Source organism: Gossypium hirsutum, chromosome A07, assembly GCF_007990345.1.
Source record: "Gossypium hirsutum isolate 1008001.06 chromosome A07, Gossypium_hirsutum_v2.1, whole genome shotgun sequence".
Taxonomy (NCBI): domain Eukaryota; kingdom Viridiplantae; phylum Streptophyta; class Magnoliopsida; order Malvales; family Malvaceae; genus Gossypium; species Gossypium hirsutum.
Genome location: NC_053430.1, coordinates 30,513,610 through 30,541,414, shown reverse-complemented (window position 1 = coordinate 30,541,414; position 27,805 = coordinate 30,513,610). Strand labels below are relative to the sequence as shown.

Sequence of the window (27,805 nt, the reverse complement as noted above, 5' to 3'; positions counted from 1 at the left end):
AGAGACATGGAAGCAATGTATAGGTTGGATCTTTGGGGGAAGACCGAAGAAAATTTACGAGATTACCATAAGGAGTTCATCAAATTTTGGAATTGTAAAATGGAATTCCTACCCATCTGTGAACCTTTTTCGCACCAGACATGGTAGTCTATTTGGAGTAAATACCCTGGTTTAGAGTCACTGGCAAACCAAATCTATTATCATTGGAGGTGTCACGAAGATTTCATCCCTGTCTCTGACCCAAAAAGTACCAACGATGTCTATGCCACATCTTGATCAATTCATTCTACTTATTCATATTCATTTTACTAACCTCGTTTTTTCACAAGTACCATACTATGCACCACTACAACTCCCTGCATCTACATCTCCCGCAAGTACGTTTTTAAGGGCACCTTTATCCTTAACATTCTACACCCATGCTGACATTAATGCTGTGCAAATATCGACACAGATGTCGACGAATGAATCGTCACTGATGATGACACCAATGTCGTCATCGATGTTAGTATCGATGCCTAGGTCAGTGCCGATGTATCTGAGTTTTGTAACATCGTACGATTATTCACCGATAGTGTCACAAACACCTATCGCGCCGTTGTTTTATTGATGTGGGTCATCGACACAACCACCTTCTTGTGGAGTGGAGAAAACACGATGAGAGGCTAGGATGGCATCGATATCAAGCGGGAGTAAGGCGATAGAGACGAAGACAAAGTCAAGGGTAGGGATAAAAATGAAGCCGAGGGTGGAAATAAAGATGAAGGCTACGATGGAGATGAATATGAATACAAAGATGGAGGTGAAGACTAAGAATGTAAGGACGAGGATCATGATCAAGACCGAGCTGCCACCACTAGTTGTGCGCAGGAATCCTACGCACACCTGTTAGCATTCTCCTTGTGGCACACATTTGGCCCGACGCTGTTGATGATGTCTTTTTTATTTACTTATTGCAATGTAAATATAAATGACATCAATAAAGAAATGATCAAATTTTTTTATATATTTCTATTGCAACGCATACTTTTTTTTTAATTCTAATGTAATGTAACACCCCTACCCGTATTCCGAGCCTAGAATAGGGTACGAGGCATTAGCAAACTTAATATGATCAATCATGTAAAAAAATCAGCCATAAATTTTTTTTCTAAATTAAAAAATTTCATACATATGTTTAACGTCCCTTATATGGGCCTACGGGGCCCAAAACATACATTCAGGGTGGTTCGGGACCAAACCGTAAACATATGAAACTTTTGCAACACTTAGAAAATTTTCACACTTTGGAAAGTCACACGCTCGTGTTTTCAACCCGTGTAACTTTCTGTTTATAACTTCATCACCCTTGTCAGTAGTACACTTCATATAAATAACAAGAAACATGTATGGGCTTAATTCTCATTCAATTTCTCATATATATACACAATTTCACATTATGTAATCATACAACATATATCATCCATATCTCTGTAATCTAAATATATTTTCATAACAACTTATCTTGATTTCAGACTATTTCATATTTAAGCTTAAATAACCAAAGTATTTGAAATATCATCTTTATGCAAATAGTACACATGAGGTATATAATTCTAAAATTATGAATAAACACATTTATCAAACATTTTCCATATTCATATATCAATGTCTCATGTCTCCATATATCAATAGCCGTCATTTTCATGAATTCCGAGTTCAATTTCATAATTATTTGTCTCGTGTTCAATTTATTCCATATCGGAATTTTATTCATTAAAACATTTGAATTATCAATACATATGGACAGTACATTCAAGATAAACAATTATATAATCACAAATGAATTCATTTATCAACCAAGTTCTATACTCGTATCTTATCAACTTGTACTTCCTTGTATCACATAATTCCATGTAACATTTACCAAACTTTGTCAAATTAGTGAACGTCTTACGAAATTGAGTACTTCGTTTTCTCGATGCCATAGTTCAACTATGGTCTTACACATCTTCACATAATGATGCCATAGCCAAGCTATGGTCTTACACATATTCATATATCGATGCCATAGCTCAGCTATGCTCTTACACGAATCACATATCTCACTTATGCCACATCCAAGATATGGTCTTATACGGAAATCACTTGTCACTTGTCACTTGTAGCCGAAGCTACCACTATTCACTGATCAGGTAGCCGGAGCTACCATTTTTCACTGATCAGGTAGCCGGAGCTACCACTTTTCACTGATCAGGTAGCCGAACTACCACTTTTCACTGATCAGGTAGCTGAAGCTACCACTTTTCACTTGTCATTTGTCATTGATCAGATAGGTGTAGCCGAAGCTATCACTTATCACTAGTTGCCATGGTCCAACCATGGTCTTTTCCTTCAATTCATCTTGTCACTGAACTGAAATGCTCAATTTGATCATTTATTCAATTTTCATGCTTTTACATTATTCACGATTTTATCATCAATACATATGAAATAACACATCATGAAATTCATAAAATTAACAAATAATCACTAAAATTTAGCCATATAAACTCACAAGTTCAATTTTTGTATTATAACGATAATCATAATTTCATAATAAATATACCAAATAAAACATTATATCATTTCTAATCCAACACTTATTGATTATAATCGGGCATGTGATCAATTTATACACGAGTCATTCATATATTTTTGTATATTTTCCTCCTTCTCCTCTCCATCCACATCCTTAGTATAAACAACACACTTGTAGGTAACATTATCCATAATTTTCACTATCTACTTATGTGAATATTCAAGCTGTCCATCTGTGTCATAGTCACTAAATTATTTTTATCTTGAGCTACAGAACTCCAAATTAAGATCCATAAATTTTCCCAGAAACTAGACTCATATTTATTCTTACCATAAAAATTTCATAATTTTTGGTTGGGCCAATTAATACATTTTATTCATTGAAGTGTCCCCTATTCTACTGTCTGACAGTTCCGACCCTTCTTTTTAATTAGAGCCTTAAATTAATACAAGATTCGAATGATGTCCTAGTTTATTTCCCTTGAAAATAGACTCATTAAGTATTATAAACATATAAATTTAAGGCTCTAATTATTTTTATCCAATTTTTGATGATTTTCCAAATTCAGAACAGGGGAACCCGAAATCATTCTGACCTTGTCTCACAAAAGTTATTATATCTCATGATTTACAATTTCATTGCTTTACATAATTTCTTTTATAAGAAACTAGAATCAATAAGCTTTAATTTCATGTTTTATTCATCCTCTAATTCTATTTCTAAAATTTTTGGTGATTTTTCAAAGTTAAACTACTGCTGCTGCCCAAAACAGATTTAGTGCAAAATGTTGATGTCCATTTTACCCCAAATTTCACAATTCATACAATTCAGTCCTTGCTCAATTAACCCCTCAATTAAGATAATTTTCTCAATTAACACTTTTTGTAGAAATTATAAGTTATTTCATAACTATTAAAATTCATAATTTTCACATAAAACTCTAACTTCAAACTCTTTTACAATTAGGTCTCAAACATTCACTTTCTATTCAATTCTTTCAATAAAATCATAATATAAACAATTTAAAGCTCTAATTCCATGCCAAATCATCATATACTTCCAGCACTCATCCATAACAACTTCAAAAATTAGACATGGAATCAAAAACTAATGAAATAGTAAGTTGGACCCAATTGTAAAAGTCCAAAAACATAAAAATGTCAAGGAGAAAGCAATAATTAAACTTACATGAAGCTAGAGTATGAAAACCATCTTGAACCCTCCTCCATGGCTGTATTTCAGCTGATGAATATGAAGAGAAATGAAGAGAATTCTAGATATTCCAATTTAGTCCCATTTTTATTTAGCCAATTTTGTCAATTTTCCAAATTTGCCCTTATTTCACCCATTTCCTGATTTTTCTTAGCTATTGCCGCCCAAAATATCTCTTTTGGGCTTATTTGCACTTTAGGTCCTTCCTCATTTGACAATTGAGCTATTTAATCCTTTTAGCAACTTTTGCACCCTTTTCAATTTAGTCCTTTTTATTTAATTAACCACCCAAACGTCAAAATTTTCTGACTAAATTTTATTACTACCTCACCAACACTCCATAAATATTTCTAAAAATATTTATGGCTCGATTTATGAAGTTGAGGTCTCGATACCTTATTCTCGACCCAATTTACCTAATTAATTCTTTTAAATCACCAAATTCACTAATTCAAAAATGCTTTTATATTCACATTTGACTCATAGGTATTAATTTATTAAATTTTCAAATAACCCACCAGATTTAGTGATCTCAAATCTCTATTCCCGATACCACTGAAAATTAGGCTGTTACATGTAAATTATAGGTAAATTTCCATATATAATATTTGATATGAAATATGTAACTTTGGATAGGTACCTTTATTGAACTAGTGATTAATAAAGGTACATGGAGTAGCACTTAAAGTAGGAATTTTTATACTATGTAAATGTTAGTAGACAGTGGCAAATACAATTGAAATGAAAGGTAAAAAGAAAAGAACAAATTTTGTACAGAAAAAAAGGAAGCTTGGTAATCAATTTTATACAGCTAAAAAAAATGAATGTTAGCAATGTTGAGGCACCACTGTATCCCTCAATACAGAACATGTTGCCTTCGTATGTCTTAAGTTTCTACAATACCCGCATAACCTTTGTTGGTTTTCCCTTTCTTGAACATTCATATTTGTGTGTATCCGAGTGGAAGTCGGATGACCTTTTGGGAAGCGACACAAGTTCATGTTTGGAGCTAACTCGAATGGCACACTAGACATGGAAGCCACACATTCTCATTTGGTATGGGTGGAAATTCAAGTCTCCATACATTGTAAATGCGTTCCACTCCATACACATTGTTGATATGAGGCGTGTACTCAATTCATACTTTCGCACATGTGGTAATTACATGTCCACATGAGAATCGAAGTGCCTGGAATATTCCATAATCACACGTCCCTTCTGGTAGGTCGATATGATATGTTGCCCCCAACATATCCTGGTTGGGCCTAGCGAACTTCATGACCCGAAATTTCTAGTTTCAATGTGAATGACACACTACATACATAATGTTCACTCTTACTGTATTTCGTCTAATTTCTTTCATAACATCTTTGCACCAGACGTGACTACCCATTATCTGCCCAGCATACACCGCTGTTCGCTTTGAAAATAAGGTAGCCAGGCGAAGCTATGTTTCTTTGACAACAGAATTTATCAAAAAATGATACGTCCCCTTCAGTATGAAATTGATGCATTCTGCTAGGTTCATCGTCATGTACCTGTATCGTAGACCCCTATCATATGATTGCTTCCACAGTTCGAAGGGTATGTCGGTGAAGTTGTCCACACCGACGTTGTTAATGGCATACAAGTTATCCAACATCTCGTGAAGACGAGGTTGGATGAGCTTGTACCATGTTGATTAAAGTATATCGATTAATGCAAACAATATACAATGATATATGGTTTAGCATACTACAGTCAAAGTGGAAACTACATACCCATGTCAATGCATTGATCTTACTCACTTTCTGAAGGCCATTTTGTATTGTAGTTAAAGTTGACATGTCGTATATAGTACTTATGGTGGGTGTAATCCCAAAGGCTACCCTACCGCTCAATAGTGGACAAGATTTTGGTTCCCCTGTCCGATATGAAACATATGTCAGGCTATGGGCAAACACGACTGGGTAATCAATTAAGGAAGAAATCCTAGTCATTTGCCTTTTGGGAGGGAGTTATTACAAACGCTATCAGTAAAATTCTCCAATTGCCATCTTGGGCAATAATCATCAACAACAGATGTTGATACCTCCCGTACAGTCAAATGCTGCCAATTTACACCAAAGGCTTGCAGTGCTGGAAAGCTTCCCTACATCGATCAAATGTTCAAAGAATCGATGGAATACTCTTTTCCCAGAGACTAGATGATCGCTGAAGTATGTTGGGTGCATTTCTAGATCAATTATGAAACTTGGTAGGTACTGATCCAATACCTGACATTATTTCCCTAAATCATTGTACATCCTGTCCCGGCCATGATACAACTTATCTATAACCTTTTGCTTTGCGACCCATGCTTTATAGTACGATGACATGTAAACATATTAGCTACGGATGTTGGCAATCAACACCGGGACAGGAATATTGAGACTCGCCTTCACCATAGGTAGAATAATGTCAGCTACCATGTTAGAGTCTAGCCTCGGATGATGATGACTTACACCTGTAAATTACGAGTTAAATTTATGTTATTGGAAAGAGTGAAGACATCGGTCATATCATATTATGTCAGAAAATTGAGTGATCCCATCGCGCACCTATTGCAACACAAATATGTGGACCAAAATACTTCTTTATCACCTACAAGCCTATCTGAATGATGTTTTCCTTAAGGTCGAGTCATTTTCATCTTCTTAGACCAATTAAAACATATCGTTAGGTCCCTCTTGGCACCATTTGTCCAATTTGGGTCTCAGTAGGGGCAAAACTACTCAAGAACTTTTATTAATGGTGAAAGCTAAAATTCAACAAAATCATAGAAAAAAAAAACTTAATTTGCTTGAGAATAGATACCTTTAGTCTATTGGAGAGCCTAATTTGACGTATCAAATTATGATGAATCACTGAAAACCAAGCTATTACTCTTTTCCAATAGAAATAGGTAGCCAAAATATTGGGGTGTATGATTTGGTATCTATTACAAGGAGGCCACCAATGTAGTGGTAGATACATTATCTAAGAGACCTAATTTGTAGCACATTCAATCTCAATTGCTTTCTTTGGTGAGAGTGCCTATTGGGATCTAGTAACCTTAGTGTAGTATTTTCGTCTATATGTACTTGTAATTTTTGAAAAAATTGGTTTAATAAAATATCCATCAGTTTAATTAACATATTTGTATATTGTCCTCAACGGTTTTTGCATATAAAGCAAGATGAAAGCAAATATTGACTCGTTGATTATCTATCGTCTAACTAGTACTAAGTAGTATTACATGGTTAGATTGTAATATGAAAAGACAACTTACATTAGTAGATAATCTAAACATGTCCTTAGTCTAATTGAAAATGAGCAAACCAATTGAAAAACTAATATTTCATCTATCAAGTCCAATTGAGGAGATGTTTGTCTTGGCCATCTGAGCGAATGACTCCTAGAAGATAGTGACATATATGTGACTAACTGGACCAACAATACATTAGACAAGTAGAATAGATCCTAGATTTGTTTATAGATCTATTCACTTGCGGCGTTCATAGTGTGACATATCTTAATCTTGAGTGGATGATGAACTATATATTCATGACTCGTATACTTTGATGTAAATGAAAGCCTGAGTTCAAATAGGTAAGAAATTGAAAGCTGGTATGTTAGGTATACGACTTCTGCAATATGTAGTTTCATTCCATAATGGTAGAACTCATAGCCCAAATAAAGCATAAGTGATATCTTCTTATCGACATTACATGATAGATAAAAAGTAAATATGGTCATGGGTTATTTCTCTTTGTGCTAAATGATTTAATTACTATTTATAGTAATTAACTTTTTGTGAAGGAAGATGTAATAGTTACCGTGAGATAAAATATGATCATATTGGGAGAACAAATTTATCCTAAAGAAATTAAGAACTTCTTATAGAGGTAACACACTTATGTCAAGCTCATTTGGTGAGCAGTTATTAAGTAGCTTTCGTAGTGTTATATAATAAGGGAGAGCTTAGTCACGATAATTTAGTTGAAAGACTTTGTGACTAAATATGTTTATAATTAATAGGCAAAAAGTCGAAACTTAATTATAAATTAATTATGCCCTAATTATATATGTCCAATTTGTCCCTCTACTAACTTGAGATAACTAAAAATGAATTAATTAGAACCGAATACTACTGAATGAATGAAAATAATGAAGTAAGAGTAATAGATCACAAGTATCACTATCCGCTTTTCTCACTAAGTACAAAAGATGACCTGAGAATTAATTTAAGTTCTTCGAATTATTATTTAATTAATTATATTGAAGTTTGAAGTGAGAATTAAATTAAGTCATTATGGATATGGATTTTTTGAATAGGGAAATTAAATGTATTTTTCTCATAGATTTTATTACGATAAAGTTGCTTTGAGTTTAACGAAATTAGAATTGAGTTGTGAAAATAATTTAATTGAAAATTTATTTTAAAAAATAAAATTTTGTGTAATAGAAAATAAATATTGTGTTGGATAAATCATAAATGTTCGATTAAAATTTAGGAAACACATATAATTAGACCAAATACAATAAAGGCCCAACTTGGCCTTATACCATGTAAGAGGCAACAAACACTAATGTTTACTTGGGGTGTCGTCACCCCCTGTATTCTAGTTTTACTATAGTATTGTATTTTTTTATTAAAATAATATTATTTAATTAGACCTTATTCAAATAGAACTTTTATATTTTTTCTTTATAATAAGGAACTACCAATTAAACAATTTACAACACTTAATAGAAGTTCTGACAGAAAGTAGTGAAAATTTATTTAACAAAATAAATTCTATTTTTTGGGAAAAATGTGTAGTTACTGATTATAGAGAGAAATTAACTTTCCTATTGAAAGTTAATTAAACATTTTCATGGTGATTTTGTTTGAGTTGCTCGAGCTCACACTTAAGGCAATTTGGATAGTGAAGAAAGACATCTAGTTGAAAGCGGGATCGACTTAACTGCCTTGTACAAAGAACATTTGCTATTTCGATCAATAGATTTATTGCTATAAATAAAACAACAACTCGATTTTAGAACATTTTTAAACTTTTGTTGTACCTAAAATAGTTTTTTCTAAATAATTTTTTTCCAACAGTGTTTGTGGCCACAAATTTGGTACAAAAATTTAAACTATCTTGGCAAGTTGATGATAAGATTCAAAAGCTTATTGGGGGCTTGGTAGAATCAGTAGGCCTCATGCTAAATATACTTTGGATGGTCAATATTTGAGAAGAAAGCAAAAGCTGGTGGTTGGTAGTAACTTCGACTTGAACTTTCATAACAATTCTTTGTAGTGCCATTCAAGGGCTCATGATGTTGGAAAAAATCCGGTTTGAAAACGATTTTTTTGTACAGCAAAAAATTAAAATTTTGAAAATCGACCTGGTTTGTGATATTTATAGTAATAAACCTTAGACCTAAATCGTACCTATGTTCTCGAATAAGCAGATCCTTGATGTTTTTCGACTTTCAACCAACTGATCTTCTCCGCTATTCTCGTACCACAAACTACTTCGAGTGTGAGCTTGAACCAATTAAATCAAAACACAAAACTATTTTTTTTTCTTTTCCTTTAGAGGTGAAAACGGAAAATGAAAATTTTTTCTTCTTTAATAAAAACTAGTACAATTGTTATTATGGAAAAATATATTTAATAGTTGAAAATAAATTCTCTCTATTTTTGGTAGAATAACAATCTCTCAAAGTTGTGAAAATAGCTCTATCAGTGCTATCTATTTATAGGGAGAGAAGGTAGAACCCTTGTTAAATTGTAGATGTTTATGTCAAATAAAAAAAAACCTTCTAGTCCAACTAGGAGAGGGAGAGGGGTTAATAGGGTGTGCTTCCCCTCATATGTATTAGGCCAAATTATATGTGTTTTCTAAACTTTTAACCCAACATTTTATAATTCAATCTAACTCATACATATTTTTCTATTTTCCAAAATAAACATTAATAATTTATATTAAACAATTTTCTTATCCCTATTTTACCTCGAGTAAAATTTTGACGATTTTACCCCCAATAAAATTTTGACGATTTTATCCCTAGTAAAAATTCGAAAACAATATATTTAATATTTCACAACTCAACATGTTTAGTGTGACCAAATTATTTATTTTCATTTTTTGGCTTCAAAATAGCTCAAAAAATATACTCATTCTTTCGATCATTTTTAAGTAATTCACACAGAATTCCAAATGGATCATTCTCATTTCCATTTCCATTTTGGAAACCTACATTCATTTCCAAATGATTTCATTTCTCCATTTGGAGACAACCATAATCATTCCTAAATGTTTCTCATTTCTTTTTTCCTATTCATTCCGTTTACTTCTATTCAAATATGCAATTCATTTCGGGTTTCAACAAGCTAGCAGAGGGACTGATTGAACATATGTAATTAGGGATCAAATGATTTATAATTAAGTTCTAGCTTTTCATCTATTAATTATAAACTCATTTAGTCACGAATTCATTACATTATATTATCATGATTGAGCTCTCCCTAATGACATACCATTATGAAAGCAACTACTTAATACTTATCCAACGACCTTGTCAAAAATGTGTTACCCTCATAGGATATCCTTAATCTCTTTGGGATAATATCCGCTCTCCCAATTTGATCCTATTTTATCTCATAGTAACTATTACATCTTCTTTTATGAAAAGTCAATCACTATCAAATAGTGATCAAGTCATCCATCACAAAGACAAACGACCCGTGGCCACGTTTACTTTTCATCAACCATGTAATGCTTATGAGAGGATATCATTTAACCTTGTCTTGGGTTATGAATTCCACTATTGTGAATGACATTACATACTACAGAATTTGTACACCTAACATACCAGCTTTTAGTTTTTTTTTCTATTTGAACTTAGGCTTTTACTTACGTCAAAGTGTACAAGTCATGCATACATAATCTGTTATCCACTCAAGATTTAGGTATGTCACACTATAAACATCACAAGTGAATAAATCCATAAACGGATTCAGGATTTATTCTACTTGGGTCCAGTCTAATGTACTTTCAATCCAGTCAGTCACATATATGTTTCTATCTTTTGGGAGTCATCCGCTCTGATGCCTAAGACAAGGTATCTCCCTAATTGGACTTGATAGATTACATATTAGTCTTTCAATCGATTTGCTCATTTTCAATTAGACTAATAACATGTTTAGGTTCATTTACTAATACAAGTTGTCTTTTCGTATTACAATCTGACCACGGAATGTCGCTTAGTATTAGTTAAACATTATCAACCAATGAGTAACATTTGCTTCTATTTTACTTTGCATGCAAAAACCATGTGAGGAAAATATACAAAGTATTAATTTAATTCATGAATAATTTTATTAACCAATCTGTTCGAAAAAATACAAGTGTAGATGAAAATACTACACTTGTGGCACCAGATCTAGCACATGACACTAGGAAAAGGTTGGCTAGTTCCTTGTACTAGAAAGGAATAGGCAAAGATGTTCAAGCTTGGGTGGCTAAGTGTGTGGTGTGTTAGAGGTGTAAAGTTGATAATGCAACCTCAATTGGAGTATTGCAACGTCTGCCCATACCTGACAAAGCTTGCATAGAAGTGAGTCTTGATTTTATTAAAGGATTGTTAGTTTCAAAGGGAAAAAGTTTCATATTGGTGATAGTGGATACATTGAATAATTATGGACACTTCCTAGGTCTTTTTCATCCTTACTTTGCCTAATTATGGCTCAAGAATATTTGAATAATGTGTTTTACTTGTGTGGGGTGCCTGAATATATTGTTTCAGATAAGGAAACAATGTTTGTTAACACTTTTTGGCAGGAACTTTTAGGAAATTGGAGTATAAACTTAAGCTATCAACAACCTATCATCCTTAAACAGATGGTCAAATTGAGGTTCTTGACAGGTGTTTGGAAGGGTACTTGAGGTGCATAACTAGGGAGCGGCTTGGGGATTGGTTTTGCTAGCTACCGTTAGCTGAATGGTGGTACAGTACAACTCATTATTCCTCCATTGTCACTACCTCTTAAGAGGCCTTGTATAGCTAGCCTCCACCATTATATTCTCCTTACTTAGTAGGGTCTTCTTTGGTGGCCATAGTTGATAAGAGTTTACAACACAGGGAAGCAAATGTGAGAATGCTCAAATTTTATCTTCAACGGACCAGGAACAAGATGAAACATATGGTATAAAAGAAGGCAGTGATAGGAATTTTTCTATGGGTGATAGGGTCTATTTGAAACTACAACCTTATAGACAATACAGAGTTTGTAAAGGAGAAATAAAAAACTTGGGAACAAGAAATTTGGTCCTTATCTAGTGGTGGCCAAGGTTGGGAGTGTGGCATATCAATTATACTTACGAGAGAGGTCCGAAGTGCACCTTCCTTTCCATATATCTCAACTGAAGAACCATTTAGATGATCAAATTTGCCAAGCTGACTTGCCTATTGTTGGCTCTTATGGGGTATTGGTTAAGGAACCTTTATTTGTATTTGACAGGAAGATGGGTAAGAGAGGCAATCGAGCTGTAACTAAAACTAGGTAAGGTGGACAAACTTATTCCCTGAAGATACGACCTAGGAAAACATCTATGATTTGCAACAATAACTTTTTTCTTTCAAACCTTAAGGTCAATGATCTTTTTACAATGACAGATATTATTGTAAATGAATAAATTGTTATAAGGATATGATGTCATATGGACTTTTGTATATTTGTTTTTGTGATACGATGCATATTGTCATTGTTTGTTGTAATGGTCATTAATAGATTATAGTTACTAGACTGATATAAGTAAGCACCAATAGTTATGTGGAAGTTTCAAGCAATCAATTCAAGAATTCTTTTTCCCTTCTTCTTTTTTCTCCCTTTTCTTCTTCCTTCCTTTTTTTTTCTTTAAATTTAATGTTAGGAATTAGGTATCACCGGAAACAATAGCCATGCACCTGAATAGAAACACAATATAGTGAAAATAGAGAGCATCAATTGAAACCAACAAAGAAGCATGAGCTCAGCTTATAGATGATGTAATTAAAAAGTGGGATCTAACAAAATTATTTTTTATTAATATCTAAGACATATGAAGAACCCTAAGATATTGTTGACGTCGCCACTATCCTTGGTAGTTTTCTCTTACCAAATTAGGCATTAAAATAACTCTCATCTTCCCCTATTTCTTGTTCTGGATTGTTCTGAAATAACCCCAAATCTCATGAACTTGGAACCCAAAATTTGAACCCTACTTTATCTAATCTTAAGCCTTTTTTTAAACAATTTTGGCGACGTGTTTCATGTTGCTTTTAATTAATTTGGGGTTTAAGGTTGATAGGAGTTGCTTATATGTAAATGGTAAGTGTTAAATTTTTTAAAATCAAGATTAAATTCATATAATACGTGAACATTGAAGGTTAAATTTGTTATTATGCTAATTTTTGAACTATCATGTTATCTTTTGATTATAAAGTTAACTATATTTAATAGAATTGGACAAAAAATGACAAACAAAATTAGTTAAATGATTGGTTTATAACTTTTTATAGTTAAGTGAAAAAAACAAACTTAAATATAGTTGGGGGCCTACAATGTAATTCATTCTAAAAAATATTAAAGTTTAAAACTTAGAAATGAATTTCTCCAAAACAAAAAAAAATATTAAAATGAAAAACCATCAACAAAGATAGAAATCCTATCACACGCGTATGCCTGTGGAAACTATAAATTTAAAACACAAATGTGTTTTTGAAATAAACATAGAATAAATAATGAAATATATTATTTGAAACTAATTAATAATAACATAAGAAATATGTATGATATTAAAATGAAAAAATAGATTAAAATTGTTTATCATGTTACGAGTTGGTGTCGAGTTGTGACACCAACTCAATAAAAAAATATATATATATATAGTTGATGAAAGTAATAAAATGTGCATAATAAAAATTGAAATATATAAAAATATAAAAATAAAATTTAGTTGAGTAGTAAAATAAAAATTTTACTAACTCAATTAATTTGGATTCAAATCCCAATGTATATAATTTTTTATTATTTTTTAAGTAAAAGATTAAATTACTCTTGAACAATATAAAATATTTTAATTACAGAAGGATATATCTACAATTCTCTTAATTGAGTGGATGATGCGGTTGAAAGTGATATCAACTTAATAGAACATTTAGTATATGAATTAATAATAAATTAATTTTAAATAGTAATTTTTAATCTGAACTGTTTTTGAAAAAGGCTAGAGAGGTTTTAATTTTTGAAATTTTTGATTAATCATTCTAAATTTATATTTATATTTTATAAATTATTTTTTATTTTAGGTTTAAAAATAAACTTTTTCCATAGTAACCGAACTAAGCTTCCGTAAAGTTGTCTCACTTAAAAATAAATCCAAATGACTTTTTTAAGGTACTTGTCATGCCCCCCAAAAGCTACGCTATACAATTTCTCAGAGGCTTCAGCGAAGTTTTTGGCTTGACTTGTCTTCCCCTCTGCGCTCTGTTTTCCAATTTTGTTTTTGATTACATTTTTTTAGTTTTCATTTTGTATATATATATTTCCCTCCCTTTTTTTTCTTTTTGAAAAGGCATTAAAAATTGAAGATAGTAACTGTCACTAACAACTCCCTCCCTCCCTCCCTCCCTCCCTCCACGAACTTTCTTCTTTTGTTTTCCCGTTTTAAATACGAATCTTCTCCTTCATTTTCCATTGCTTTTAAGTCTTTATAAGATCAAATACAAAACGGCTGTTGCTCTGTTTTGTCTCTCTCCCTGGTTTTTGTTTGGTTTGTCTGAAAATATTCGAAACCAATTACCTAAACAAGTTTACCGTCACCGGGATTTTCGAAAAATGAAATGAAACTTATTTTTTAAGTGTTGACTTCATTAAGGTGAGTCTTCCCCCCCCCCTCCCTTCGTTTTGAAGAGAAAACAACGTAACAACAACGACTGTTGCTTCTCTTTTTCGTCAACTAATTTTGTCGTGAATTTATGAGAGATTGATGATCATGGTCTTTATTGGATCTTCATTTTGTTCTTCTTCCATTTTTGTTTTGTTGAAAATATATTCTACGTAAATTATTTTCGTAGTTAAAGTAGACATGATTTTCAGTGCTTTCTTCCTCATACTCTCAGGTCTCCATTAAGAAAACGAGGAAAATGAAAGAACATTAACAGTAACTTGTTTTACACTGAGAAAAAAAAAATTAAAATACTGTGCAGGTTAGGTAAAGTAGATTGTAATCATGGCACAAGTTGAAGTTTATGTTTTATACTAAAAAATTTTCTAGATAAACCAATGATCTACTTTTTATGTTTAATGGATATTAATAATATGAGGTTTTGCTAATAATCTGATGTGAAGTTTGGTTTTGTTTGGCAGGGCCTGGATTATAGGACTAGATTTTTAAACTACTGATCTCAAAAGGTTTGAATTTATTAAACTTGAAGAAACCGCCACATAACTTGAACGAATTCATGAATCTCCGGCGACAAAGATTTGTAAGGTTTGTAGACAGTTCCTGTTTTGTTTGTTTTGTTTTCATCTGTTTAACTTTAGAATTATTGACATATTCCAAGTATATAGTACAAATCCTAGCATGAACATATGAATAGTAGTCAACAATAAGGCCCTGTTTGGAAACTGTGGACCAATTCACATGGTTTGATCGTTGCCTTTTCTTGAATACTAAGAAATTACGACTAGTCTTAACTTGTTTCAAATCCAGGTTCCAAGATTGGAATTTAGATGATGGATTGTTTCAAATGAAAGTTGGACAATCATTGAATGCATTTATGGAGCGTCTCCAGGGAGTGTTTGAGAAGGGTGTTGAAAAGATTAGAAGCTTGAAGAAATCAATAAGTTTCCGATCTTTGGGCAGTAATCCGGCAACTGAGAAGGCAAAGGCATTGGGTTCCAAGAAGAGAATTCTTAATCCACAGGGACAGTTTCTTCAGACATGGAACAAAATGTTCCTTTTATCATGTGCCATTGCTCTTGCTGTGGATCCCTTGTTCTTTTACATCCCTGTGGTCGATGGCCGTCGCAAATGCCTTAATTTGGATGACAGATTGGAAATTACAGCTAGCGTGCTTCGAACATTCATAGATGCCTTTTATATACTTCACATGATCTTTCAGTTCTGCACTGCGTTTATCGCCCCGTCGTCCCGGGTATTTGGTAGGGGTGAGTTGATTGAGGATCTTTGGCCAATAGCGAAGAGATACTTGTCCAAGTATTTCATCATTGATGTTCTGGCAATTCTTCCACTCCCACAGGTATTTGATGCACCTAATTTATTTCCTTCAGCTTCAAGTTACACATCAAACTTGTTTCGAACAATATCATGACGGTTCTGTTGTTTTAACACTAATGTGTTTGTTTTGCTTAGGTGGTAATCTTAATTATAACTCCAACAATCAAAGGCTCGGTTTCATTGGTCACAAAGGACTTGTTGGAATTCATTATTTTCGTCCAGTATGTTCCGAGGATTATTCGAATCTTTCCTCTTTACAAAGAAGTTACAAGAACTTCTGGCATACTTGCAGAAACAGCGTGGGCTGGAGCTGCTTTGAATCTCTTCCTCTATATGCTAGCCAGTCATGTAGTAGGAGCCTTTTGGTACTTGTTCTCAATAGAACGAGAAGACAGCTGCTGGCGCAATGCCATAGGCAAAGGTGAAGAAAGTGCATTGTACTGTGATAAACACACTACGACCATAAACACCACATTAGTGAACTTGCTGAATAGTTCATGCCCATTTATAAATCCTGATGACATAAAGGATTCCAGGGCCTTCAACTTCGGTATATTCATCGATGCACTTGACTCACGGGTGGTGGAAACTTGGGATTTTCCAAAAAAATTCTTCTACTGCTTTTGGTGGGGTTTGCGTAATTTAAGGTTTGTAAACAATGAACCTCTCTAGTTTAGTTCTTGAAAAGTTTGCTAACTTACAGATTCTTTTCTTATTTTAGTTCTCTGGGTCAAAATCTCAAAACCAGCACTTTTGTGTGGGAAATACTCTTTGCTATCGTGATCTCCATTGCTGGACTGGTTCTGTTTTCACTGCTTATTGGGAATATGCAGGTGTTTTTTAATTCATCGTCATTGTTTTTATTTTTATTTTTATTTCATGTTGCTAACTCTTTCATAGTACCTGAACATTACTTGTTCCGTTTTGCCAGAAATATCTGCAGTCGACCGGAGTCAGAGTCGAGCAAATGAGAGTGAAAAGGCAAGATGCAGAACAATGGATGTCCCATCGAATGCTACCTGAGAACCTGAGGGAACGTATTAGGAAGTATGAGCAGTATAAATGGCAAGAAACCAGAGGGGTTGAAGAAGAGACGTTGGTTTCCAACCTTCCTAAAGATCTCAAGAGGGATATAAAGAGGCATGTTTGCTTGGATCTTCTCAAGAGAGTGAGTGCGTTCCTAATAATATCCATCTTATGAAATGAGCATGCACATTTACGTCAAAGATTATTAACCTATAGATTTTCCTTTTAGGTGCCAATGTTTGAAAAAATGGATGAGAGACTGTTAGATGCAATGTGTGATCATCTCAAGCCGGCGCTTTACACCGACAAGAGCTACATCGTCCGAGAAGGGGATCCAGTAGAAGAGATGCTGTTTATCATCCGAGGAAATCTAACAAGTACGACCACCAACGGTGGAAGAACCGGCTTCTTCAATGCAGTTCATCTCAAGGCTGGTGATTTTTGTGGAGATCATCTTCTTACATGGGCCTTGGATCTCCGGTCCTCATCCAACCTACCTATCTCAACAAGAACCGTGCAGGCCTTAACTGAAGTTGAAGCCTTTGCTTTAATGGCTGATGACTTGAAGTTCGTTGCCTCCCAGTTCCGTCGTCTTCACAGCAAGCAGTTCCAGCACACTTTCAAGTAAGTCTAGAAGAAATGCATTCGCTTCCATAATTACCAATTCGAATACTTACCTCAAGTAAACTTTATTTTCAGGTTCTACTCTGTGCAATGGCAGACTTGGGCAGCATCTTTTATACAAGCGGCATGGCGCCGGTACAGCAAGAGGAAGCTTATGAAATCCCTTCGTGAAGCAGAGGATAAGCTGCAGAATGCTTTGGCAAAAGAGTCCGAAACCTCGCCAAGTCTCGGAGCCTCGCCAAGTCTCGGAGCCACTCTTTATGCATCAAAGTTTCCTGCCAATGCATTGCAAACCTTGCGGAAAAATGGTTCGCAAAGCACCAGGCTGCCTCAAAGATTACCACCACTTCTTCCTCAAAAACCAGCCGAGCCTGATTTTACAGCTGAAGACAGCTGATTAACAGTTTTTATCATATAGCGCATTATTCCAAACAGATATTTGTATAGTTTTTCCTCATTCCAAGTTTATTTCCCGAGTAAATTTAAGTTATTATGAAGTTTTCTATACTACATGGGTGATTTCAAATACAGAAACGGAAAAAAGAGCAACGAAGAAAGTATGATTTCACATTAACATCATGTATGATCTTATTTGTCCACAAGTAGGATTTGTTATTCATTAAGTACAATGTAAATTACTTAAAGAAATTTAAAGGATGATGGATTGAGCTAGATATAATTAATATCTTCCCTAGTGTGGCACAACACGATGGTATATCAAACGAAGTCAAGGGAAGAGCCTGCAAGAAGAAAACTCAAATCAATGTGGCCTTAAACGTTGAAAACACTGATGAATGAAAGATGGAAAAAAAAAGAAGAAGAAGAGATTGGTACTTGGAACAATAATCTTTGTCGCCGGTAATTGGCGGAAGAGAAACATCAACACCGCATTGGGTAGCAATTAAAGGTATCCGCGCAGTGAAGGAGTCAGATGTGCCAATATTTGCTAATGCATTAACAAGGCACTCGCATATAGCCCGTCGGTCATCTTTGGTCTGTGCTTCGTAAGCAATAGTTTGAGCACCCAAACAGCATGCCCGCGATGGAACATCTGCAGCACCGTTGCCAGACAGGAAGCTGAGGCATGGGAGTAATTCTATGGCAACTTCAGTGCAGGAAGGTGCAGCTGAAATTTCTTGGACAGCCAGGGCTGATAAAGTAAGCAAGAGGAGCATGGGTAGAAAGTTGAACGAGCGAGTCATGGTGGCCTATGAATTTATTCCCTGATGTAATTTTGGTATTGTTTCAAGGACGGGGATCCAAACCTTAAAACATATATTATATATATACCCTTTTAACTGCAGTTTGTTTGTTAGGGGAAGTAGTAGTGAATGTTGCAACGCGAGATTCATGATAATGGAAGTTTGGAAGTGATGCGTCTTCAGCTATTAGAATAATAGGAAAAGAGAACTCAAGTTGGAAAGGTGATTGGTGAATAGGACAGGCACTTAACACTGTCATTTCGTTCTTCTTCGTGCTTGAAATGCTTTTGTTCTGGCCAGCAACCCCAACCAAAATGATCAATTGCGTCTTAAAGTTTATGTTAATAGAAGGGCCCAGTCTAAACGTAGGATCTGGAATCCTACGAATCAACTGAAATTAAACGTAAAAAATTATGAACAAGAGTAACATTTATTATTATAATAATAAATAAATGACTAAATAGAAGTGAAATGTAAAATGTTTAAATCAGAATTTCTTTGTTTTAGAAGTTTATGATTAGGTCTTTCTATACTTATATATTTATATTATGATTCTTAATTGGTTTTAATTTAATTCTTAACTTTACTTTAATTTGTTTTATTATTGAATTTCATTTAAATTTATGAAAGTGAGTTTTGTTTATACACAATGAGGAATCTCATGTGTTAAAAGAAGGTTGACTTTAAAAATCTATAAACTTTTTTTTATTTTAATTAAAATTTAGTTTAATAATTTTAATAGATTTGAATTAATGATGTATATTTGATTAAATTTAATTTATTATCATCAATAGTTGTTTCATACTGATACTGTCACTTTTTCTTTATATATAATTGTTTAATTATTATTATATTTTTTTTCACACTTCACTATATAAGTTAAAATTATAGTGAAATGGTAAGAAGGTTAAAATATAATTTTTAGGTTTTGAGTTTAAAACCCATTAATTGAAAATGAATATTCTTTTTAAGCAGGAATAATTTGTTGTTGAAAGTGAGAAAAAACACCATTAATTTCAATTGAAATATTTTTCAATCGGGAATAACATGTCTAAAAGTGAGAAAATTAAGTAACTTCAATTGAAAAAAATAAAGTTCGAAATTATTATGATTTTATAAAATAAATTAAAATTAAATTAAAAATATTTTCTTTTGTTAATAGAAATTATTCATTATCTTAAAAAAGTTTTCTCGTGTTAATAGAAAAGTTAGAACTCCCATATCAATATATAAAAAGATTTGTACTTATATTACGAGAGTGCTCACTGAACTTACCACTTATAAGGGTCTAATTAAAAGTCTGTTGTATCTAACTTCGCAAGTAGATATGATCTTTGCTTCAGTTTCGACGTTTGTGCTAAATATCAATTAAATCACATAAAATCACATGTCAAAATAGTAAAGAGGATTATCAAGTATGTTCATATATAAGTATTGATTGGGGAATTTGGTTATCAAAGGACAATGCCATAAGTCTTGTGGGATATAGTGATTTTGATTGGACAGGTAATTTATATGATCAAAAAACACACTTCAAGTGAATGCTTTTACTAGAGATAAAAGCTTGTGTCCTGATATAGCAAAAAGCAAGCCTCCATGTTCCCACTCTACAATAAAAGTAAAGTATATTGCAACAAAGAGTTGTTGTGCTCAATTGCTTTAGAGTGACATTGCTAGTGACCACTGTCTACTGTGATAATACTAGCGTCATTAATATTTCTAAGAACTCATTGATGAATTTGAAAATTAAACATATTGATGTTAGTTGAAGTTTGTGTCTATACAAAACCAATTGACTGTTACAAAAATCTTAAATGCAGCCAAGTTTGTAATCTTGAAGAACTTTGTTGGTATCTACCACTTGGCAGGTAATTGGTGGCATCCAAACCCTGATTCCTAATGTTGTTTTATTTATTTTGAAGATAGAATATTTTTAGAACATAATCTTTGTATCTTTGGAGGATAGTTTTCAGAATTTTCTCTCCATATCTTAGATAGTAACCTTTTTGGGACAATATTACCCACGTCTTAGTTCCACTTTTTCCATCACTTCACTATGTTTTTTTTGCAAGACCTAAAAGTTCAATCATTTTCCTAAAGGTTTAATGTTTCTCTTTTGTCAACCAAGTTTCTTTCTTCATCTTCAAGCTTCTTCTTTGTTCTAATTGCTCGAGTCAAGTACACCTCACAAGATCAATTCGAAAGACAACAACATGAACTTCAAATGAGTGAAGGAGTTAACCCAAACCCTAAAAATTCTGAAGGCATGATTCATGAGGGTGAATCACATGGAGAGTTGGTCATAGTGATGGACTCAGAGGCCACTACCAATGCCACTACTCTTGTGGCGGTTGTTCAAGGACTCCCACAACCATTGTCCCTTATACCTCATCTAAGGATTTTGGGAATATGAAAGCTACAAAAGAAGTGGGAGAAGCAACATCACAAGCCATAGATGTAGAAACCATATGAGTTAATCCTTCTACACAAACCCTACAAGTTGCCACTAAGATTGATAATCTTTTCTCCAATCTATATATGCCAGAGCATGTTTCTATGCCTAAGTAGAAGATTGATGTCCTGGTCAATGTCATCACAAGTTGATGGGTGTTGAATCCACCAAAAATAATTTTTTTATGCTTCAAAAGAATATATATGTAACACCTCACACCTGTACCCTACGCCGGGACCAAATACGATGTGTTACCTACCTTGAACACATGCATTCTTATGTTTCTGAATCATCAAAACCTGGTCAAATTTAAAATTTTGTCTAAACTTCTTCAATATGGCCTGCGAGACTCCAAACGTTCATTTAAAAACCGATCAAGACCAATTCGGGTCCTTCAACAAACTCTAAAAAATAACACTAGACACAGGGGCACACGCCCGTGTGGGAGGGGCAACACGCTCGTGTGACCAATTCGACATGGCCGTGCTGTTGGCCCATGTGACTTACACAGCTTAAGCATATAGGGACACGCCCGTGTCCTTTACCCATGTGGAATTAATTTCAATTCCGAACCTACAGGGGTTTTCACACGGCCTGGCACATGCTCGTGTCCCTCGCACGGCCATGACATGCCCGTGTCTTAGCCCGTGTGCAAAAACCTGAACATTCTGTTTCTGACGTCAGCAATTCTTAAGGGTCACACGGCCAAGGCACACGCCCGTGTGCTAGGCCGTATCCTTCACACGGCTGAGACACACGACTGTGTCTCTACCCATGTGTTTACTATCATGCATACTAACTCGCAACTTTTACGTGCAAGGGACACACGGCCGGATCACACGCCCGTGGGGCATACCGTGTATCACACACAACCTAGACACACGCCTGTGTATCTACCCGTGTAGGTAAAAATAAGGCTATCTACCAAGCCTCTTTGTCACCCTTACTCACATAACCTACACAAAATCAATTAACACCAATATAAGAATGATCCACATAACTAAAACAACCACAGTAGACAACATTTAACAGATGCAATATACTCATCCATGAAAATAACATCTTTTATGTATATATAAAAAAATGAATATTAGCCCTCATTCAAAGCTTTACACAAAATAAAGTGTTTTAACCCAAGCCAACACATTTGACCAATTCCCAATGACACAAAGCATTAAAGTCTAAGCCCTATACATGCCATACCCAAAACAAGTAATTTAACTATACTGAGTGCTTCGGCTGATAGTGTGATTGTTGGCTCTGACTTCCGTTGGTCCTCGAGCTATCTAGGCGGCACTATAAGAAAATGGAAATGAATAGGGTAAGCATAAAGCTTAGTAAGTTGCATGCAATAAATATAACAACTTTACCATTCATCATCATACTCATAATACTTAAGTAGGCATAAACACAACTTACTCATCACTAGCCAATACATTTCACATAGCATATATTTAGCTCACGTTTATACATTTCAAATGGGTATCTGTACCGCTCACTACATGGTTATACTTTTCTTGTTTAACTTAACATGTAACTATCCCCGTTGAACCATTTGGAATGCTATCGGATATTTATTAAGCCTCAAACTTAGGGTATAATACCGATTCCATGTCCTAAATATGGTCTTACACTGACACATCTTGTAGCCGATGCATGTCCCAGACATGTCTTACACTGGCTTACATCTCGAGGCCGATGCATGTCCCAAACATGTCTTACACTAGCTCTCATTTCAATGCCGATGCCATGTCCTAGAATGGTCTTACACTGGCTCTCGTAATGTAGCTGATGCATGTCCCACACATGTCTTACACTAGCACACAATTAACCCGAATGTCATGGCATGAATATCCGATTTGTTCCTAAGGTTCACCCGGAAGTTCTACTATCCCAAGATTCATCATAAATGATCATTTCCACAAACAAGCAATTTATGCTATATCAATTCAAATACATATAATAACAATGTAATTGTATAAATTACATACAACTTACCTCGGTATACAAAATGTAGGCTACTCGTTCGGCTTAGTCCCCTTGTTTTGCTTTTCCCCGGTCTAGGCTCGGACTTCGTAATTCTTGATCTATAATGATAAAAATTCACAAATTTAATCATTTTAATGATCTAGGTACTAAAAAAATTATAATTGGGTAAAATGACCATTTTGCCCTTATACTTTTGCAAAATGACCATTTTACACCTAGGTCTAAAAATTGATTTTTTTTTCGAATTTCTTCATATCTTAAGCCTAGAAAAACCCTTTTTACTCTTATATCAACCCAAAATTTCCATTATTTCTCACATCTATCATCTAATTTTCAACTTATGCAAAATGGTCCCTAGTTAAGGTTTCCTTGAAAACTACTTCACAAAACTTGTTTATTACACAACCATAACTCATATTCTTCCATAAAATTTCAGAAAAAAAAGCATGTTTACTATCATGTTAAAACCCTAAAATTTTAACCATTTAGCAAAATAGTCCCCTCATTTGAAAGCTCATGCTACAAGGGGTCCAAAATACGAAAATCATCAAGAAAAACTATCAAAATCACTTACTTATGAAGGTAAAGAGTGGCTGCAATTTTTCAAGCTTCTAAACCCCTATTTTTTTGGTATAATCAGTGGTGAAGAAGGTGAGAAAAAGATGACCCCTTTTCTTCTTTATTTTATTTCATTTTGGTCAAATAGTTTACCAAATTTCTACCTAATTTTGACTTTCTCCATCTTTTGTCTCCTATGGTCGACCATCACCTATCCAAGGGTCTATTTTCCCTTTAAAAACCCTCAATTTTGTTTCTCTAGCTATTTAACACCCTTAGCTATTAAAATAGGACTTTTTCACTTTATGCGATTTAGTCCTTTTTCACAATTAAGCATAAAATCGCTAAAATTAACTCACCAAAATTTTCATACACTACTAATAACATGCTATGACTCCAAAATAATAATAAAATAATTTTTCTGACTTCATATTTGTGGTCCTGAGACCACTATTCTAACTAGCCCCAAAATCGGACTGTTACAATATAAATAGTATTATAGGGAGTAGGGTCAATCAACAGGAATTGAGATATCTAAAATTATTTTTCCTTATAACCAGAATTCGTAGTAAGCAGTTGTTGTGCCCACAACTCGTGTTGACTTATATGAAATAAAAAGGGTTTAAATATGGAAAATAAACAAATAACATAAAATAAATAAAAAACAAAATTAAACTAATAAACTGAATGGAAGACACTCTAGCTTCAGACATGATTTAGGCTTCGACTTGGAGCTGATCCCAAACAATGAATTTTCTCTTCCAACCGGTAAGTTGGTTATAGTGATTGAGGAATGCCTCAGACTACCAGTCTTTTTGTGTGTAAATTAACTAAGGGAACACTTGACAATTAATCCTTACAAAATGAACAACTTTGAATTCGTGTCCACGATTGAGCCTTGATAGCCTTGCAAACTAGAAAGACTCGGCTAGAATCAACAACGTCAATAGTGCAGGTCATTTAAATCTGATCGTTATTTTCCTTGATGGATCTAACCTCTCACTTAATTAGTCACATCAAATTGATTGAATTTTTAAATATGGATGGTTAAATTTGTTAAATTATTTAGAATTAGGACCAAATTGATAGTGTGTAAATATTGAGTACTAAATATACTATTATACCATTAAAAAATTGCCACATCATCATTTTCATTAAAAATTAAATGGAGAGTGACCAAAATAAAATCAATAATAACGTTAATGATTAAATTAAAAATTTTATAACTGAATGACCAAAACAAAAACATACTCATAATTGAATGATTAATTTTATAGTTCACCCTTAAATTATTTACTAATTATATATAATTGACAAAGACTTCGATGTAGCAAAGTTCTAATTTTCTTGGCTAGTAAATTGGCCTAATATATTAAATTGGTTCTTAACTCTTTTTTTTTGTTAGTAGCATTCTACAATTAGTTTTTGTCTCTTTTTACCAAAAGATAAACAAATCCAATAAAAACATATCACATCTCAAGTTCTTATTAGTTGGTGTTAATTGTTTTTAGTAAATTGAGATAAAATTGTTTGTTTAGGTGCTTCTTATAATTTTAAAAATTTCAAGGATGAATATGAAAATAAGGTGTAATTCGAAAACAAATTTACAAATAATTTTATTTTAATCTAGGAAACAATAACCAAAAAGTGAAAGTATAATGGAGGCCATTGTTTCAAGAGACGGATTGCATTTTACCTACTTTACTTAAAAAATGGGCAAATTAATCTTTATACTATAGATAAAAAAACAAATTGTGTCATTTTTATTAAGAATTTCTACTATTAAAACTTGGCGTGCTTGATAGAATAACTAGAGAGTTACATGTGGAGTGCTGCATGTACTTTTGCTGACATATAATGACCAGTTTTTAACCATAGGATAGATAAAATTTTTAACAAAATGATCAATTTATTCTTTGATCTAATATACAAAAACTAATTTATCCAATTTTTAAATTGATGGGATATCCATTTCTCAAATCTTTAATGCTACAAATAGCAAAAGATAATTTACACCTTCATTTTCCAGAGTAGGTTACGCAATTGACAGAAAATTGTGAGTCCTTGCTTTTCAATATAGTAAACATATTCTGGAGATTGTGGGAAGGGATAATTCATAATTGTCATGGACGGTCAAAATCAATAGTCAAAATTTAGTATTACAGCTTCAATATAGAAAGAAACTTGATTTGAAGCTTATAGCTGCAGTGTAATATTAAACTATTTTGGTAGACAAAAAAGGTGAATTTAACTATACCCTGGCACCCTGAAGATATGTTCCTCCTCCCCACTCTCCTCATCAACTTTAACAATCCATTTGCTCTTAGCTCTTCTTCAGCGGAATTCTCCTTTTAATTTACGTTCCAAAGTGACCTCCACCACCCTGATCATGCCTTTCACTTGTGTTGGTTTTTCCAATTGTGGTAATTTCCATTCCTTTCTCAATGGGATATGCTTCATGGACCTCACTGGAACCTTATTCTTCTTTCCTACGATGTGAGCTCCCAAGCCTTGTTTGTCATCCGATAAGTTGGTAGCCACTACTACCGCCCTTTTTGGGTTAACTTTTATCGTATTTAGCAACTTTCGGTAGTCACCATTCTTGCAAACAACTAGAGAAAAATCAGTCTTTTCATAATTTTGTAAGTTTTGAATTCTACAACATCAGTGAGACCTAAATCTTTGCTTTCTCTTTCGACTTCAGGAAGGGCTGCCTCTGGTAGAATGCAGACGAATTTGGCCCCAGTATGCTTCGCAGCAGAGGCTAATGCTAATGTGGATGGTGATACACTGGATTTAACCTCCACTATCAGTTTAGATTTCATGCCTGCTGCTAAAGCTGATATGAACTCGTTGCTTCTAGGCTCTGGTGTTTTCCCCTGTAAAAAACGAAAGCAGATCGTCATTATTTATCATTATTTCTAAATAAAAAGACTTGAAAGCATTTTCTTTTCCCTAGTTGATTTTGCAGATCCTTATTTATCAGCTGGTTTTCTGCCAAAACTAGCCAACAAGGCAATGGAAATCAGAAACTTTGCATTCATCATCCACCAAGCATCAACGAAATATTTCTATTAACATTACAAATATGACTATAAAAAGGAAAAAAATGAAGAAGTTGCTTAATTACTAATTGGAGAGTCTCAAGATATGCTTTAGTAGCAGATGCTGCAGACCATTCCATTTGGACAAGAAATAGGGTATTTGGCAAAGCACAAGATCAAGGAGAGCGAAATCTTTGTGTTCCAATATTCAACCCTTTTCATTCTTTCGTTTTTTTCAACCTTTCCTGGAATCTTTTGTTTAAAATGGAGGAGAGGAGGCAACATGCGACGCAAAACAGTAGGGGGTTGGAGCCCTGTCTATAGGTAAACAAAGGCCTGCAATATCGGAACTTGTCTTTCATTTTTATCATCAGTAAAATTCTAGGTTCCTGCTTTGACCACAGCCAACTTGTTTTGATTTCTAGTTTCACAAAAATCAGTAATGAGTTTGACTCTAGCTTTTGATTCTCACCATGTCCTAATGAGTTTGACTCTTGCTTTCGATTGTTGACTATGCCAAAAATTATGGGTTTACATTTTCAGAATGGCATTACAAAAACTAGAGTGGTTTGACATTGTTGGAACTTAGAAATCGATTTGATGAAGTTTAACAATGACTTGAGCTTGAAGGCTCGATGTCTTGCTGAGCAAATCGGGCAAGAATTTGAGAAAAGAAATGCTTGAGCAATGAACCAGAAAATGAAGAAGAAGGAGTGTATTTTTCATTAACCTTGAATGAAGGCACAAAGCCAATACATATACATGACATTTGGCTAGTCAAAACAAGATAAATTTCACCTAAACATTTACCTCACACGACTAAGTTACATTGAAACTTGCTAAAAACATAACTTGTACCCTTT

At 33.7% G+C, this 27,805-nt stretch overlaps 2 protein-coding genes, 1 long non-coding RNA gene and 1 pseudogene across 3 annotated transcripts; 1 reads left to right on the top strand and 3 right to left on the bottom strand.

Annotated features, from left to right (window-relative positions):
• The first annotated feature begins 14,414 nt into the window (after positions 1-14,414).
• LOC107952949 (cyclic nucleotide-gated ion channel 1) lies at positions 14,415-18,202 on the top strand. Its single transcript, XM_041117941.1, has 8 exons — positions 14,415-14,682; positions 15,174-15,297; positions 15,520-16,069; positions 16,183-16,694; positions 16,769-16,880; positions 16,979-17,215; positions 17,303-17,697; positions 17,773-18,202. The coding sequence occupies exons 2-8, from the start codon at positions 15,269-15,271 to the stop codon at positions 18,092-18,094; spliced, it is 2,157 nt and encodes a 718-aa protein (XP_040973875.1). The 5' UTR covers positions 14,415-14,682; positions 15,174-15,268; the 3' UTR covers positions 18,095-18,202.
• Positions 18,203-18,244: 42 nt separating this feature from the next.
• On the bottom strand, positions 18,245-19,050 carry LOC107952950 (non-specific lipid-transfer protein A). Its single transcript, XM_016888162.2, has 2 exons — positions 18,532-19,050; positions 18,245-18,437 (listed from the first exon to the last, which is right to left on the bottom strand). The coding sequence occupies exons 1-2, from the start codon at positions 18,897-18,899 to the stop codon at positions 18,425-18,427; spliced, it is 381 nt and encodes a 126-aa protein (XP_016743651.2). The 5' UTR covers positions 18,900-19,050; the 3' UTR covers positions 18,245-18,424.
• A 3,357-nt stretch (positions 19,051-22,407) lies between these two features.
• LOC121232270 (uncharacterized) lies at positions 22,408-23,979 on the bottom strand. Its single transcript, XR_005930629.1, has 3 exons — positions 23,915-23,979; positions 23,350-23,438; positions 22,408-22,647 (listed from the first exon to the last, which is right to left on the bottom strand). It is a non-coding gene; the product is annotated as an uncharacterized lncRNA (long non-coding RNA).
• Positions 23,980-26,145: 2,166 nt separating this feature from the next.
• LOC121203698 (uncharacterized) lies at positions 26,146-27,082 on the bottom strand (annotated as a pseudogene).
• Between the last annotated feature and the right edge of the window lie 723 nt (positions 27,083-27,805).

Bases quoted from the DNA above. Each gene is read 5' to 3' on its own strand.
- LOC107952949 (XM_041117941.1), top strand. From the start codon at position 15,269: ATGAATCTCCGGCGACAAAGATTTGTAAG. The intron at 16,070-16,182 runs GTATTTGATGCA...TGTTTTGCTTAG, and splicing joins CAATTCTTCCACTCCCACAG to GTGGTAATCTTAATTATAAC. The intron at 16,695-16,768 runs GTTTGTAAACAA...TTCTTATTTTAG, and splicing joins TGGGGTTTGCGTAATTTAAG to TTCTCTGGGTCAAAATCTCA.
- LOC107952950 (XM_016888162.2), bottom strand. From the start codon at position 18,899: ATGACTCGCTCGTTCAACTTTCTACCCATGCTCCTCTTGCTTACTTTA.